The 13,012-nt window shown below is 40.5% G+C and overlaps 1 protein-coding gene across 1 annotated transcript; it reads left to right on the forward strand.

Moving 5' to 3' along the window:
• The first annotated feature begins 362 nt into the window (after positions 1-362).
• LOC141808611 (uncharacterized) lies at positions 363-7,518 on the forward strand. Its single transcript, XM_074695278.1, has 4 exons — positions 363-465; positions 3,010-3,154; positions 4,773-6,696; positions 6,775-7,518. Exons 1-4 carry the CDS (start codon positions 363-365, stop codon positions 7,516-7,518), a joined length of 2,916 nt encoding a protein of 971 aa, XP_074551379.1.
• The last annotated feature ends 5,494 nt before the right edge of the window (positions 7,519-13,012 follow it).

Here is a 13,012-nt window from a genome sequence, read left to right on the forward strand (position 1 = left end):
GGCGCCAAAGCCATTGCAAACCTCTTAACAGGAGCTTTAATAAAGAGGTTGTATCACTTGATTTTGTGAGTGAGAGTAAAATGCAGATTGAGCCACCAAAGCTTCACAGAAACACATCTGACAGATTATTCAGTCAATGCAGAATCCATTTTTGGGAAATTAAAGTGCAGCACAGCACGTCTGCAACAAAACAAAGCTTTTATTATGCAGCCTCAATGAGAGCTGCCCCCCTGGCATCCCTCTGTTGTCTTATTAATGAATAATCTCCCCACGCTGGCTGTTGGTTATTTAACAGTCTCCTCTCAAACCCTCAGCAGGAAGCCAAATCCAGCATTAACACAAAGTCTGAAGATCAGGAAAACATGCATCGTGTGCTCGCTCTGCACACGGACGAAACTCGAGTCGGCGCTTGGCGGTCTCCAAGCAACAGCCAACGAGAGGGGAACCAGGACGGAGAGGTGGGTGGTGAGAGGGATGTGGAAGATGAGGTGAAGAGGAGCTGACGCAGCGCTGCTACCTGAGCACAGGTAAGACTGCTTAAAAATATTCACAAAGCAGGATTTAAAAGTGTTATAACTGAGTTAAACTGTGTTAAAAGTTTCTGCTCTGTGTGAGGATGGAAAAAAGAAAGTGCTCCCATTTTTTTCTCTTACAAGATTCAACTCCTGTCTCATAATTTCACTCTAATTTCTGTATCACTTTTAAAGTTTTATGCCATTTTGTTACGTTGATTTATAGTTATAACGTAGAGTTTTCTCATTCTGACACAAGTGTGGCAGAGAAACATTTGTATGATGAGAAACTGGACCTTCCTCATTAATAATGCAGTTTGTAATGAGAGTTAGAAGAGCTGGGCTGGGACACAAAGAGGTGGGAGGGGCTTAAACACACCTGAACATCACCTGCAAAATAAATAACTCCATCAATGCTTAAAAGACTCTGTTTTTGATCTATTTCACTTTGCTTTGAGCTCTTCGCTAATTTTTTTTTTTTACCAGATTACAGGTCAACAAAAAAGTCCTGAAGATCTAAAGAAGTGTAAAACTTTAAAAAAATTCAAAAACAAAACATTTATTTAGTTTTTCCATCTAAATCTCTGAGCTGTTTAAAGTACCGTATTTTCCGGACGATAAGTCGCGTTTTTTTTACTCCGGAAACTTTTAAGGCAGTTGCTCAGTCTACAGCTTTATCAATCCAAGGTAGGATTCCTGAATCATTTAATGCTGTTTTAAGATATTTATCATCATCACTCACAAGGAGTAAAAGCAATAATCTGTTGCCCTGGACAGCGCTCAGGTTTCATTAAGAGTCTATCAAAGGCGTTTTGTAGCTACATGTTTACTGGACGAAATAAGTGAAAACAAACTTTTAGAAAACCAGCACAACACTTGTTGTAACTTTCCCATCAGCAGAAACACCTGCTGACATGACAGCGGTCGATCCGTCCAGACCGGAGCAGGCTGGATATTTATGCCTCAACTCTGTCAAATCTTGGCAAAACAAAAAGTTCTTGGTTTTAATGCTACGAGGCTATGGAGCTCGTTAGACCGTAAAAATCTGTAATCAAGCTGCACTATTGTTTAAGCTGCAGGGTTCAATTGTGTGAAAAAAGTGGCGGCTCATAGTCCACAAACTACGGCTTCAGTTTGCTTCATAATGTTTATTTTGAATGTTTATTCTGTATTTTTTATTTTAGACCGTGATTTTTATTTTGATAGACTGTATTTTTTATTTTAGACCGTAATGTTTATTTTGATGGACTGTATTTTTTATTTTTGACCGTGATTTTTATTTTGATAGACTGTATTTTTTATTTTAGACCCTAATGTTAATTAGACCGTATGTTTTATTTTAGACCGTAATATTTATTGGACCGTATTTTTTAAATTGGACCCTGTTAATTAGACCGTATGTTTTATTTTAGACCGTATTTTTTATTTTTATAGACTGTATTGTTTATTTTAGACCATAATGTATATTAGACCGTATTTTTTATTTAAGACCATAACATTTACTAGACTGTATTTTTTATTTTAAACCGGAATATTTATTAGACCATATTTTTTATTTTAGACCGTAATGTTTATTAGACCTTTTTTTTTTATTTTAGACTGTAATATTTTTTTTGATAGACTGTATTTTTCATTTTAGACCGTAATGTTTATTTTGATGGACTGTATTATTTATTTTAGACCGTAATGTTTATTAGACAGTATTTTTTATTTTAGACCATAACATTTATTAGACTGTATTTTTTATTTTAGACCTTAATGTTTATTAGACCGTTTTCTTTTTAAGACCGTCATGTTTATTAGACGTTTTTTTTTTAGACCGTAATATTTATTTTGATACTGTATTTTTCATTTTAGACCGTAATGTTTATTAGACCTTTTTTTTTATTTTTACCGTAATGTTTATTTTGATAGACCGTATTTTGTTAGACCGTAAAAATCTGTAATTTAGCCGCACTATTGTTTAAGCCGCAGGGTTAAAAGTGTGTGAAAAACATAGCAGCTCATGGTCTGCAAACTACAGTTTCAGTTTGCTTCAAAATATTTCTTTTGATGCCACTACTTTTGTTAAAAAAAGGTTGTATCACTTCTTAGGTTTTGAGGTTTGACCATAGACACTTACCTATAGCGATGTACAGCCTCAAGAAAACGGTACACCGCCCACCCCTATGTGTTCCTGATAAAAAAAAGTACTTCCTGTTTATCTGAAGACTCCCTTTGCGCCCTGTTTTCTCACTCTATATCACACAGCGGACACACGTCTCTCACCATTCCCCCTCCTCACTTTGTACTCCTCATGAATAAAAAACACAGCAGGGTCTATTTGCAGTGGTGGGGATTTGAGAAGTATTGTTGTGTTGACACTCACGCTGTCTTTCTACCTCCCACTCGCGCCTTCTCTCCGGATGCTTCTGGCTGTCTGACGTTATTTGAAATGCTAATAAACTTCTCCCAGCACAACTTTCTTCTCCTCTTAGCCTGTTTGTTCTGCCCACAGCTCCGTCTCCCGTGCTGACCTTCCTTTGGAGCCCGATCACCTTAGCACAGGACTGTTTTTGCAGCCCAGAAAAGGCTCTGATAGAAGACGTCTTGGGTTCAGATATTGAGAAACGGCGGTTGTTTGTTGGCCTCGAGAGGAAAGAGTACGCTTTGTTTGAGCCACTGTCTCTCCTCCTACATAAAAGACTCGTCTGATGGTGTAATGGAGCTGAGACTTGGCTGAGAAATGTTTCATTTTAAGCTCTTATAACACACCATTAGTAACAGCTTCACATTCTGAATCGCACATTGAAACTCCATCACTTCGCATTTTACAACAGTTTTAGGTTCGTACAAACAATGCAAAGCAGTTCTAACAGTGTGTTTATTTAAGAATCAAATAGTTACAATGAAATATGTTTTATGATCAAGGCCACTGGTTCCCAAAATGGGGCTCAATTACAATCAACTACTGTAAAAATATCAACAAAAGTAGAGGTTAGATTTGATTTACACCATGCCAACAGAAAATGTTTGATCTCATTTCTTAGTTGATGACCAAGTCAGGATAATGAAGGTATCATTGAGGCAGATTCAGTGAGAAAAAACAGCAATAAGGGCACAGTCGTCTAATTCTGTATGAATCAGCTAAATTAGGTTTCTTGGGAAGTGATAGATCGATTATTGGTGCCGATATTGAGCATTCTGAGTAGAGATAGACTGATGTGGATTTCTTGGGGCCGATAGCGATACTTGTTATTAGTAGGCAAGGAGGCCGCTAACTGATATTTAAAACCTGAATCAGTCTATTCCTAATTCTGAGACATACCAGCATCAGCCTTTTTTTTTCTCTGGCATGGATGAGAAATTAAATTTCAGACTCTATTTTGCTGCCTCTCTGTCTGCAGACACTGCTCTGTCTCTAGCATCGTCCCACCCACAGTAGCATTTAGGAAAACTTTATTTAGTGTAGAAAACTTTAGCTATTTATTTTTCAGGTTTTCATTTAACTTTACAACACAGCTGCTGAGCCTGGGAGCTGTGTAATAAACATGCGTAAAGGTGTTTAAAAAAAAGTTAAGTGTTGGAGTTTGTATTATCCCAAATTTTGATGCCAGTATTTTCACTTTTACTACAAATGAATATCGACCCCAAATATCGTCTTCCTTGACTGAACTGATAATCGGAATTGTATCGACACAGAAAAATAAATATCAGTCTATCTCTAATCTTAGGCTTTTATTTTGTAGGTTTATTTGCTTGTTTTTCAGCACAGCCATTTGAACATTAGGGAAGTCTAAATACAGATCTTTGATGGATCCTTGTTATTTTGGGTTGTTTTCTGTTTTCTTACTTTTTTTTGGTGGGAAAGCACAAATGAAGTGTAATATGACACATTGGCCTCCAGCGCTTTTCAATTTCTGCACCAAGTGATTTGTAAATGATATTTTGTGAGGGAAGGGAAAGACAAAGACTTTTTATTCATATTTTTTGCACTAAATGTTTTATTTTTCTGTCAGAATGAAATTAATCAAATCCAATTTTGAGCGTCCTTGGATGAGAAGTTTGACAACCCCTGATCAAAGCGACTGCCTTGATACCCCACGTCTTTCGCCGGCTCTTTAACTGCAGTTAGTTTCCTCTCATTTTGCAACCACCAGAGTTCATTTCTTCATAAATTTGCGATTATCTGGATGCTGTTTGTTTTATGTTTATACTTTTTTTTGGCATGGATATCGAAGCTCAAGTATTTTCTTCTTCTTCTTTTTTTTGTCATTTCAGCTGGAACTGCAGTGACCACACCGCGAGTAAATCCACCATGATGTTTGTTGGACCTTTAGGCAGCAATCCCTCCTCCCCAACCCCAGCCCATCATCCAACTTCTGACAGCCAATCAGACGCCGGCTCTCTCCCCTCCCTGCCTCAGTCCCCTCCGTGCTGGGCAGCACAGGCCCGGTGCGACCTCGCTCAGGCAGAGGCCGAACTGCACCGCCTCCAAGAGCGCCATGCAACTGAGACTGAATCTGTAAAGCGTGGCGTGGAGCGTGCCATCCTGGGAGCACGCAGAGAAGAGCGCCGCCTTATCGAGAGGGTGGAGCAAGACCATCGAGACACTCAGCAGCATCTGGAGCAGGTCCAGAGGGAGAACATGGCAGCAGCTCGGGTCAGCCAGTCCTTGTTGGACCAGAGGCTCCGTAAACTGGACCAACTTCAGAAACAGATTCAGGAGTTGAGTCAACAGCCTGAGGATAAGGGACCAAACCAGAACCAGCTGCTCAAGGAGGTCTCAGAGTTCCTACAACCCTGGGAAATATCAGTTTCTCTGAAGAAAGTCAACTTCAAACCCAGCTCCCAACCCAATGCGGTTGCTTTCGGCGACATTCGTGAGCAAGAACAAAGTCTGTGCCTGCACGTCGGCGGCTGTGGGCCACACGGGCAGCTGTGTGCGCTCCATTCACATGAGATGCACTGTCAAGAAACAAACCAGCAGAAAAACACGCAGGTACAACAAGGATGGACTTCACCAACCGGTAGGGTCGTAAGGAAGATCAGCCTCTCCAACCGCAGCGATCTGGACTCAGAGGAGGTCTCCCAAACAAGAACACGGTCCTGGCTGCCGAAAGGTGAGCAGTCTGACCTGGAATCATCCCAGGAGGAAGAGATGGATTCAGCTCTTTTCCAGTCGCAAGGGGAGGACGTATTCCTGGCTGTGCCTTCTGGACTAAGAAACTCAGAAACCGATAGCAAGGAGGGGTATAAGATGACAAACAATGGTAGATACTTCTCTCCGAGGAATCAGAGGAAGGTGATTGCTGGGGTGTCCGGTAGGAGGCCTTCCCCCTCACCTGATCGAAGACTGGAGCACACAAGGCTCAGTCACCACTTGAGTTTGGACAACCAGGAAGCAGGAAGAGGAAAATATGGTTCAGACTCCAACAGTAGACATCTGAAGAACAACAGTGGTCCAACTTCCCCCAGAATGACCCCAAGAGAGCCTCTGACCAGCCAAAGCTGCCTGGACCTCACCTCCAGGGGCCGACCCCACTCTTGCTTAAGCCAGTCGTCTGACGAACACTCCCTCGGGACACACGGGGACTCTGGCCGAGCACCGTCCCCGACGGACAGCCTCGACTCCAGCTACACGTTCATCGTGAGCCCGTCTCATGAATACAGCATGAACAGAGGGTCTCTGAACTACAACTGTCGCCTGTCGAAGTCTGCGGTGGACTTGACACACAAGACGCGTCCACTGATCAGCGGTGGGACAAACGAGAATGTAGGAGTTTGGAAAGTGAAGTGCTCCAGTCCTGCCTCTACTTCACCGATTCTCAGCAGAGGACCGAGAGTTTGTGACATGGGACAAACTCTCACATACAGAAGATATAACAGCCTTCAACACCCGCAGAACAAAAACCCAACAACTGGATCCAAGCAAAAGATGGTGGCAAGGTCTTTATCCATGCCTTACATAGAGGGCACCTCCCAGGAACAAAAGAGGAGCAGAGGGGACAGAGGGGGCCCAGCCTTGGAGGAGCTGGATGAGGAGGGCCCGTACATCGCAGCGTTCAACCCCAGAGAAATCCATCTAATTCGACAGTTTGGAAAGCAGGGTTCAGGCCGGTCTGACCTTACTTTGCCGAGTGGAATCCACGCCACACCACAGGGCCAGCTTTTCATCGTGGACTGTGGGAACGCTCGTGTTCAGGTTAGTTCACCCTTAGACATGGTGTCTGTGCAATTACAAACTCAGCTGCAACTGTTGTTTGACTTTATCTTCCAACAGGTGACTGATCCCCGAGGCAACGTCCTCCAGCAAGTGACCTCCCCGACTTCTGACGCCTCTGCAAGACGATGCCGTAATTACTTCGACATTGCCGTTAATGCAAAAGGTCTGATCGCGCTGAGCTGTGCGGCAGAGCGAGCCCTTCTCGTGTTCAGCCGACATGGCCGCCTGCTCCAGACTTTTGGGGGGTCAGGGTTGGGCTCTACAAAAGACGAGCTGGAAGCCCCAAGGGGTGTGACCGTAACCAGGCTGGATGAGTTCTTGGTCGCTGATATCCGTAAAGGCACCCTCATTGCGCTGAAGCTCGAACCTAAGACAGGGTGCCGTCTCGAGCGCACAGTGGTGACTGGGTTCCACCGGCCTTACTTAGTGGCAGCCTGCACAAGCTCAGGTATGATAGCTGTGTCCGAAAGAGGCAACGAAACTGGTCGAGTGCCTTGTATCAAAGTCCTCGAACCAGGCTGGAACACTGTGAGGGTTTTAGGTGTGTGTGCAGGTATGGGACCAGTTTTAGCCTGCCCCTGGGGGATCTGTATCGATAGAGATGGTAATGTGCTGGTTGCAGACTGGGGTGAGGAGCACAGAGTGGTGTTGTACCCAGCACAGGGAGTGGGGTGGCCTATAGTGAGCCAGGGCTTGAGTAGTCCACGTGGTTTGACGCTGCTACCTGAAGGTCAAGTAGCGATATCTGACAGCATGCACCACTGCATCAAGATATATCAGTACAAGGTTAACCAGGGCTAGGTAGATCAGTATGACCTTGAATATAGAATATATTATCATCGTCATTGAAATTAGGGATGGGTACGAGTATCAGAGTACGAGTATTCGAGTTGACGTCATCATTCAAGAAACTTTTTTTTTTATTCGCACACCGGTGCAGGTGCTGCTTTTGGTGACATACCTTGAACACATACAGCGTTACATGTGTGACCCAGCTTTTTTGTTTTGGCCTAACTGAAGACACTGGGTAGGAAAATAATTATTGGGATACAAACGCATGACTTTTCTAGCCACGGCTTCAGCACACCAAGCTACAGCAACTCTCTAGGAACACATTGTTATACTGAAGGCAAAAAAACCAACAAATACAGAACCATCTACTTCAACTGAGACATGTCAGTCAAGAAAAGTGACGTCTAGAAGTACTTGGACAAAAACCATGAAGATAATGTGCGGTGACAGATATGTGGCGTTAAACTCAAACTCAAACATGCCGTAGAATAACTAGTTCGAGCTCAAAGCACAAGGACAAACTAGCAGAGACAGAAAACAGGAAGTCTTGCATCAATTCAATAGCTAGCCCTGTTAGCACATGTCATTGTGACAAAACCAGAGCAGGAGAGATTAGCCCACTAATAATCGAAATGCTAAATGGAGATTTGCTCCTATAAAGTTTTGTGGAAGGTGAAGGCTTCAGAGAGCTGATGGTGTTTGTCATACCATAGTACAAGCTACCGCCACGGAGAACAACATCTACGACAGAGGAAAAGACTGCAATCAATGTTCAACTGACCCTATTTTTGTTTATGTTAAAAAAAAAAAGTATTGGTCATAAAACAGAGTCTACTGACAGAAATCAATGTGTGTTTCATTCATTTTTCAAGGACCTGTTAGTCTGCAGAGAGTGGATCACAAAGTGGAAGGGAAATCTGAATGAAATCCCAAACACACACATTTTAACTTAGTTATCCTTGGAGACTTCTTTTCTCTTCCTGTGTGGCTTTTATATTTTGTCGTGTGAAATGAGGTTTTAATGTTTGAATGAAATCTTATCACAATTCAGAATTCTTCACGATACTGTCACAGATCTTCACTGATGAGTTGAAGTGTGTTTCTTTTTTTGAGTCTAATCCTCCTTCCTTTCATAATCTGTCAGTCATGTAAAGAAACATCTCTATGACTGACTCTGAGTTTTACATGTTGATGTAACATTTCCGTTTCTAGCAGATGAGAGATTTAAAGTTGTAAATTAAATGTACTCCCTTGAAAAGAGAGGTATCCTTTTGATAAACAGCCTATAACTCTTCTACCACTTAAAGAAAAAAACACATTGCGTCTAAAAGTGTATCTGAGGACATTTGAAGTCTTAGTCTAATTATATTTATTTCAATAGAGCAGCGCTCTAAATTTGATTTCAGAAGCTGTCAAGCTCTCGGCACAGTGAGCTGCAGCAGCAGCCATGAGAACAATTTGTGTGCAGAAGAAAATTAATATCAACAAATCGACGTAACAGAAAAGAAAGAACTGAAGGAGGATTCTCATGGGTCTTACACCCACAAGCTCATATCTGTTGCCAAGTGAAGAAGTACATAAGAGCTTTGATTGCATTTGAGTCAATTTTCTCCACATCTGAGAGATTTATTACACAAACCCCTGCACTAATTAAACACTTATTGAAGAAGTAGTTTCTTTAAATCCTGAGGTACTCAGTGTTCTACCTTTAAAAAACAAAGTTTTTATCTGAGGATATTTATGAGGTTGTGTATTAAACCATCAGGTTTGTTTGAAATCATCTGAGAACAGTGAGCTCAATAGAAATCATTTAATAGGCTTTACAAGTTTAATGAAATGTTTCTTTGTGATGCTGACCTTGAAACACAAACAATATTATCTCACTTTATTATATCAAATAGACAGCAGTGCAATTAAAACCCAGACCCAGGCAAATTATTTTTCTTCTGTTGGTTTAGGTCTTTTAACAGCTTGTTTACATGATTTTTAAATGCTCTGGCAATTTAATTTGTGGTTTTGCTCTTTGTCCTGATTATTTTAATATCCTGTGTGAAGCACTGATTTGTTTTGCCTCAGAAATGTGCTTTAGAAATAAACCTGGTTTGCTTGTCTTCCTGTGATTTTTTTAAATTAATGGTGAATTACATTTATTCAACACTGTTTTATACTTTGTCCTAAGAGCCTAGGGACCAGAAGTACGCATTTACACACACATGGGCCTATTTAGCATATAAAAAAGTTGTATATGTCATAAATGTACTAAATAAATGTATTAGTCGGCACCAATGCTGAGCAATTTGGCTAAGGGAGCTAACACAGGGCTAGCATAGTTAGCCGGCTAGCTCCGTGTACATTAGCATGGCATTTTTATGTTTTTATCTTTTTGTGAGCATATACTATTCCTGGTCCTTAATTACTGAAAGCGAAATAGAAACTTTTTTTTCCTTATTATTAATATTTCACTAAGCAGCCGTAAACACTGATACAACAATAACAGAATCTGAAGCTTACCGGGCTATGTCTATTTCTTGGACGCCGCAGGTCGCTCCGCCATCAAACCCCCTTTTGGATCCGTCCATTTTATTTTTTCTTGTGATGATTGTGACTTTGACGATTTTTAGGCTGTAGAAACAAACGATTCAATAGTCCGTGGGTAAAATTGAAAATAAATAAACAAATAAAAAATAGGATTGTGGGAACACAGGGCTGGCTCTGTCTATTTCCTGGGTCGTGACTCTGCTATAGTAGGTTAATTCGTACCGTTAAACCACTTTACTCAAAACGATCATTTAAAAAAAAAATAAAACTGCTTGGCTTGTACAATACAATCGCCGCTTAGCATTTATTAATGTATTTAATATGAAATAACTTGGCTTACATTAGGTAATCAAGCTAACAAGCTAATGCTACCAACTGAACCGAACGCAGCTCCCATTAGCGACGTCACACATACAGGTGCATACAAACAATTCAATAAATGATCTCACCTGAGTCAGCTTGTGCAGGGGTAATCCACTCGTCTTTTTGTTTTTATTTTTTAAGCCACAGCTTCTCACAAAACTTTTAAAATAAACTGTGTAGAAAAAGATTGTCTCATGATTTTCAGGGAGATTTTCATTCATAGCAAAGAGTTGTACTTTATTGCCCCGGCCACTAGATGCTACTAAAGACACATGCTCCCCTGATAGTCTGATGGAAATTCATTTTTTGGACAGACCTCTGAAGATGCCCAGTGTATTTTCTGCTGAAAAGTAGAAATGTGAGTTTATTTTACAGTTTATAATGGAGAGTGAGGAAAGAAAAAGTCTGCACAGTTTGTTATTTGCTGTTTTGAGATGAACCAGGTCTGATTTGAATGCATTTTGGAGAAATAACATCGCAGCGGTCTGATGTCTTGGGAACATAATGAGTTAAACAGCTGCAGGTTTGATGTAACATTAAAACCAAACACCGTGTTGAACCTGGTCCCAGTCTTTGCTCCTGGTCTTGGATCACTGATGTGCTCCTTTCATTGTGAGTTTCGCCTCCTTCTCTGCAGAGTAAACCTTCCTGTTTCCCATCAGCTGTTTCCTAGCTGCTTAGCTATCCTGTTTCTCCATTGTTCTCCACATCAGCGAGCCGTCTTGTTTCCAGGCCAGCTGGACATCCTGTCATCCAGCTTTCCTGCTCCTCAGTCTGATAACCTCTTTCCCCAGTTCACTTGTCCTCTGTTACCCCTGCAATCAGCTCCTACATCTCAGACAATCTAGCTTTTACATAAGAGTTTCCAAATATATCCCTGTCCATCAAATGATAGCTTGCACAGTTGGACGGTTACATGATGAACTAGAAGATTACACAAGGTTTTACCTCCAAAAAGCCGCCAGAATAACAAAATTAAGGCTTGTTTCACAGTTGGTGCTAATTCCTTATATTTAATTACAAAATTCTTTCATACTTTTTAATTTTGTCTGTTTAAATTGCAGCTTATTTACACAAGATCACTATAATCCTATGCTGGCTGCATTCATCAAGGGTGTAGGTTTGACTCATTTATTCGTGCTTAAGCTGGAGAGGAAGAATTATGGAAATGACTCGGCTCCTACGCACGCAACGACATAAGAGTGCTTGATTGTTACAGAGCGCTGCAGGTTTAAACAGGAGAAGAGGTTTTTAATTTCTCAGCCTCTGTCCTTCTTATTGCTCCATTCTTCCAGAACAATCTATGTTTAATTTATGTTCCTGAGTATCGTGCAGCTGCGTGGAAATCATGTTTGTCTTTGGAACCTGTCCGCCGAGAAAGGCAGGTGATTCTTTCCACAAACAACACACGAACACGTTTTCCAAAACATGTTTGCTGTTTCACTTACCTTACATCAAAACCAGTGAGTAGGCTGCAGCACAGTTAGAGCCACAGCTGGTGTCTAAAAAGGCAGTAACACACCTGTCAGAGATAAGGCTGCATGCAGAAAATCTCGCACTATCATATGCAAAATGTTACTGCTATTTCCAGGTCAGATTCTTACATTTTGCTGCAGAAAAAGTCAGAATGAGGGTTTTTTTTTTTTTTTTTTAAAGATGGCCAAAGGGGCTGTGGAGAGTTTCTGAGTGGTTTTGAAAAAGTCTCTCTTCTAGATACATGCCTGATTGTAATCTTAAAAATGAGATTATCAGCACAAATATTACAGTTTACAGATTATTTCAAAATGCTACTTTGAAGCTTCCTGATCAGGTCCCGATCTTGCGTCTGAGTCTCTATGACAACACCACGCTGGCTGATGAAGTTTAGTAGGGAGAAGAGAGATCTGTGTTTTTCTCCGCTGAAAACGATTTCTGTGATTAATTTTGTAGTGATGGTGGACACTGGAGCCTAACTGTCAGACAGAAAAAAGACAGAAAAGCAGAAGAAAGAGAAACAGGAGAGAGATAGAGCACGAGCTAAAGGATAAAAGGGCTAAACTGTTTGTGCTAATGTTGACTCCATCCCACAGTCAGCAGTTATTCTGCAGTGGACTGTTCACACTGGAGACTCTATCAATAAAATGAAGAGTGAGGTTACGTTAGCTCTATTTCAGAGGTCTGCAACTATTTAGCCTCAGCTCAACTGAATCAAAGTCATTCGGGAGCCGCAAAATCTACTTTATCTTCACAAAAAATACTATACAGTGTATGAAATTTTATACATAGTTGAAATCTGGGAAATAATTATTAAAACAGGCAGTTGTTTCAATTTATAAAATTGCACATGTGATGTCTTGTTTTTTTAATTAAAAATGAATATTTAATTTTTATTTTTTTAATTTAAAATTTAAACAAAAATTTGCAAAACTTTTCCAATATTTTTACATTTTTGAAATTTCAAAAAATTTCAAAAAGCTTAAAAATTGGAGATTTCAAAAATTTGCAAAAAAAAATGAAATTAAAAAAAAAATCAGATTTTTTTTAATTCTTATAAATTATCAAAAATTTGCAAAAAATGAATAAATTTATAAATTTGCAAAAATTCAAAATCTACTTTATTTCT

This window comes from Halichoeres trimaculatus, unplaced genomic scaffold, assembly GCF_033239565.1.
Source record: "Halichoeres trimaculatus isolate MK-OKI-2021-1 unplaced genomic scaffold, fHalTri1.1 fHalTri1_scaffold_19, whole genome shotgun sequence".
Lineage (NCBI taxonomy): Eukaryota > Metazoa > Chordata > Actinopteri > Labriformes > Labridae > Halichoeres > Halichoeres trimaculatus.